The sequence below is a fragment of the Camellia sinensis genome, chromosome 9 (genome assembly GCF_055761805.1).
Source record: "Camellia sinensis isolate YWXY chromosome 9, ASM5576180v1, whole genome shotgun sequence".
In the NCBI taxonomy this organism is placed as follows: domain Eukaryota; kingdom Viridiplantae; phylum Streptophyta; class Magnoliopsida; order Ericales; family Theaceae; genus Camellia; species Camellia sinensis.
In genome coordinates, this window is record NC_138969.1 from 20,443,611 (window position 1) to 20,445,209 (window position 1,599).

The window sequence follows — 1,599 nt, forward strand, 5'->3', positions numbered from 1 at the left end:
ACCTCTTCCGGAGGTGTGCCAGACAAAAGCGCAAGGATCGCTGAACACTTCAAGAGTCCAGAGGGTAGCCGACGATGAGGAAAGTCATATGCTCAGTGGTTGGAGCACAAACTCAGGGACCAGGATGCCCTCATTAAAAAGATGGCGACTGAAATGGAGACGTTCAAGCGCCAGATCAAGGCGAAGGGTGTTGCTGGAGTAGGCAACCACAGTGAGCGCACCCCACCCCGTCGCTCTAACAGTCATCGCCAAGATGGTACGCCTTCTTTCTCTATCACCAGAAGCTATGGAGTTGGAGACTCTAACCCACCAGTGGAGAGATCTCACACTCCCGACAGCAGTTACCGTCCCTCACGTCCATCGACGACGTCAAGATACTCTTAGTCTGCCCATTCGGGGGACCTGAGGGATGTATTGGAGGAGCAAGCTCGCTGTAGAGAGACCCAAAGATTGCCGGCGTTCCAAAGGCTGAGTCCCCAAATCCATTGCAGCGAGGAAGTGGCAATGCCAATGCCTAGAATGATGGCCCCAGCACCGATGGACAGAGAGCGAGCAAGATTGATCGCTACCCCACTATCCCCAAAGATTGAGAGCATGCCAATCCCTACCGGATTCCACCAACCTAAGTTCACACTGTACAACGGCAAAACGGATCAGTACGTGCACGTGAGTCATTACTTGCAAGTAATGGCTCGCCACCATTGCAATGACGCCTTGATGTGTCTCATATTCCTAGCAAGTTTGGGAGAACTAGGCCTGAAGTGGGTCGAAAGACTCCCGGAGGGGAGCATCGAAGGGCGGCAACAACTAAAAGAGGTCTTTGTCACTAGATTCAAAACCAACACTCGAACACCGAAGGAGGTTGACCACCTCCTAAGCGTGAAGATGGAATCTAGTGGTTCTGTGAAGGCATACAATGCCAAGTATTGGGAAACTTACAATGAGATCCTCGATTGCCACACCAATCTGGCGATCACACAATACAAGCGTGGTCTCCCAGTCGGACATAGGCTGCGAGACTTGCTTACGATGGACTAGCCCACAACCATGGAGTCCTTGATGCAGCAGATCAACGAACATAGCCGAGTAGAAGCTGATGCCGCCCCCGCCACCGCAACTGAGAAGGCAAATCTGGTTACGGCGGACAGAAGAGTGGCTGGGAAGGTTCACTCTGTGGGACAGGAGGACAACCACCCTAATGACCGAGCTAAAGACCAACATCGCGGTTTAAACCGCAATGATACGAACAAAAGTCGTAGAAACGACCGAGCTAACACTTTTCGTAGTGAAGAGGAAGATGCCAAGAGGAAGTTGAAACCACGAATCGTCATCACCACTGTCTTTAATATCCTAATTTTCTGCATCCTAAATGAGATCCGAGGTGAGTCCTACGTGCATTGGCCGGCCAAATTGGGAGACACACAGAGGGGCATCAACTCAAGGTATCGTTGAAAGGGGGCACCGAACGGAGGACTGTGTGCCGCTTGAACGACATTTGGTGGAGCTGGTGGCAGCTAGGCATCTAAACTAGTACATAGACAGGGGTATGAGGGCCACACCACAAGGACAGGCCGAGCCAAATGGCCTTGCTGTCTTGGA

General features: G+C 51.8%; 1 protein-coding gene across 1 annotated transcript; it reads left to right on the forward strand.

The window, feature by feature from the left end:
- Positions 1 to 537: 537 nt before the first annotated feature.
- Positions 538 to 1,038, forward strand: LOC145799277 (uncharacterized). Its single transcript, XM_082888825.1, has one exon. The coding sequence runs from the start codon at positions 538 to 540 to the stop codon at positions 1,036 to 1,038; it is 501 nt and encodes a 166-aa protein (XP_082744951.1).
- The last annotated feature ends 561 nt before the right edge of the window (positions 1,039 to 1,599 follow it).

Bases quoted from the DNA above. Each gene is read 5' to 3' on its own strand.
- LOC145799277 (XM_082888825.1), top strand. From the start codon at position 538: ATGGACAGAGAGCGAGCAAGATTGATCGCTACCCCACTATCCCCAAAG.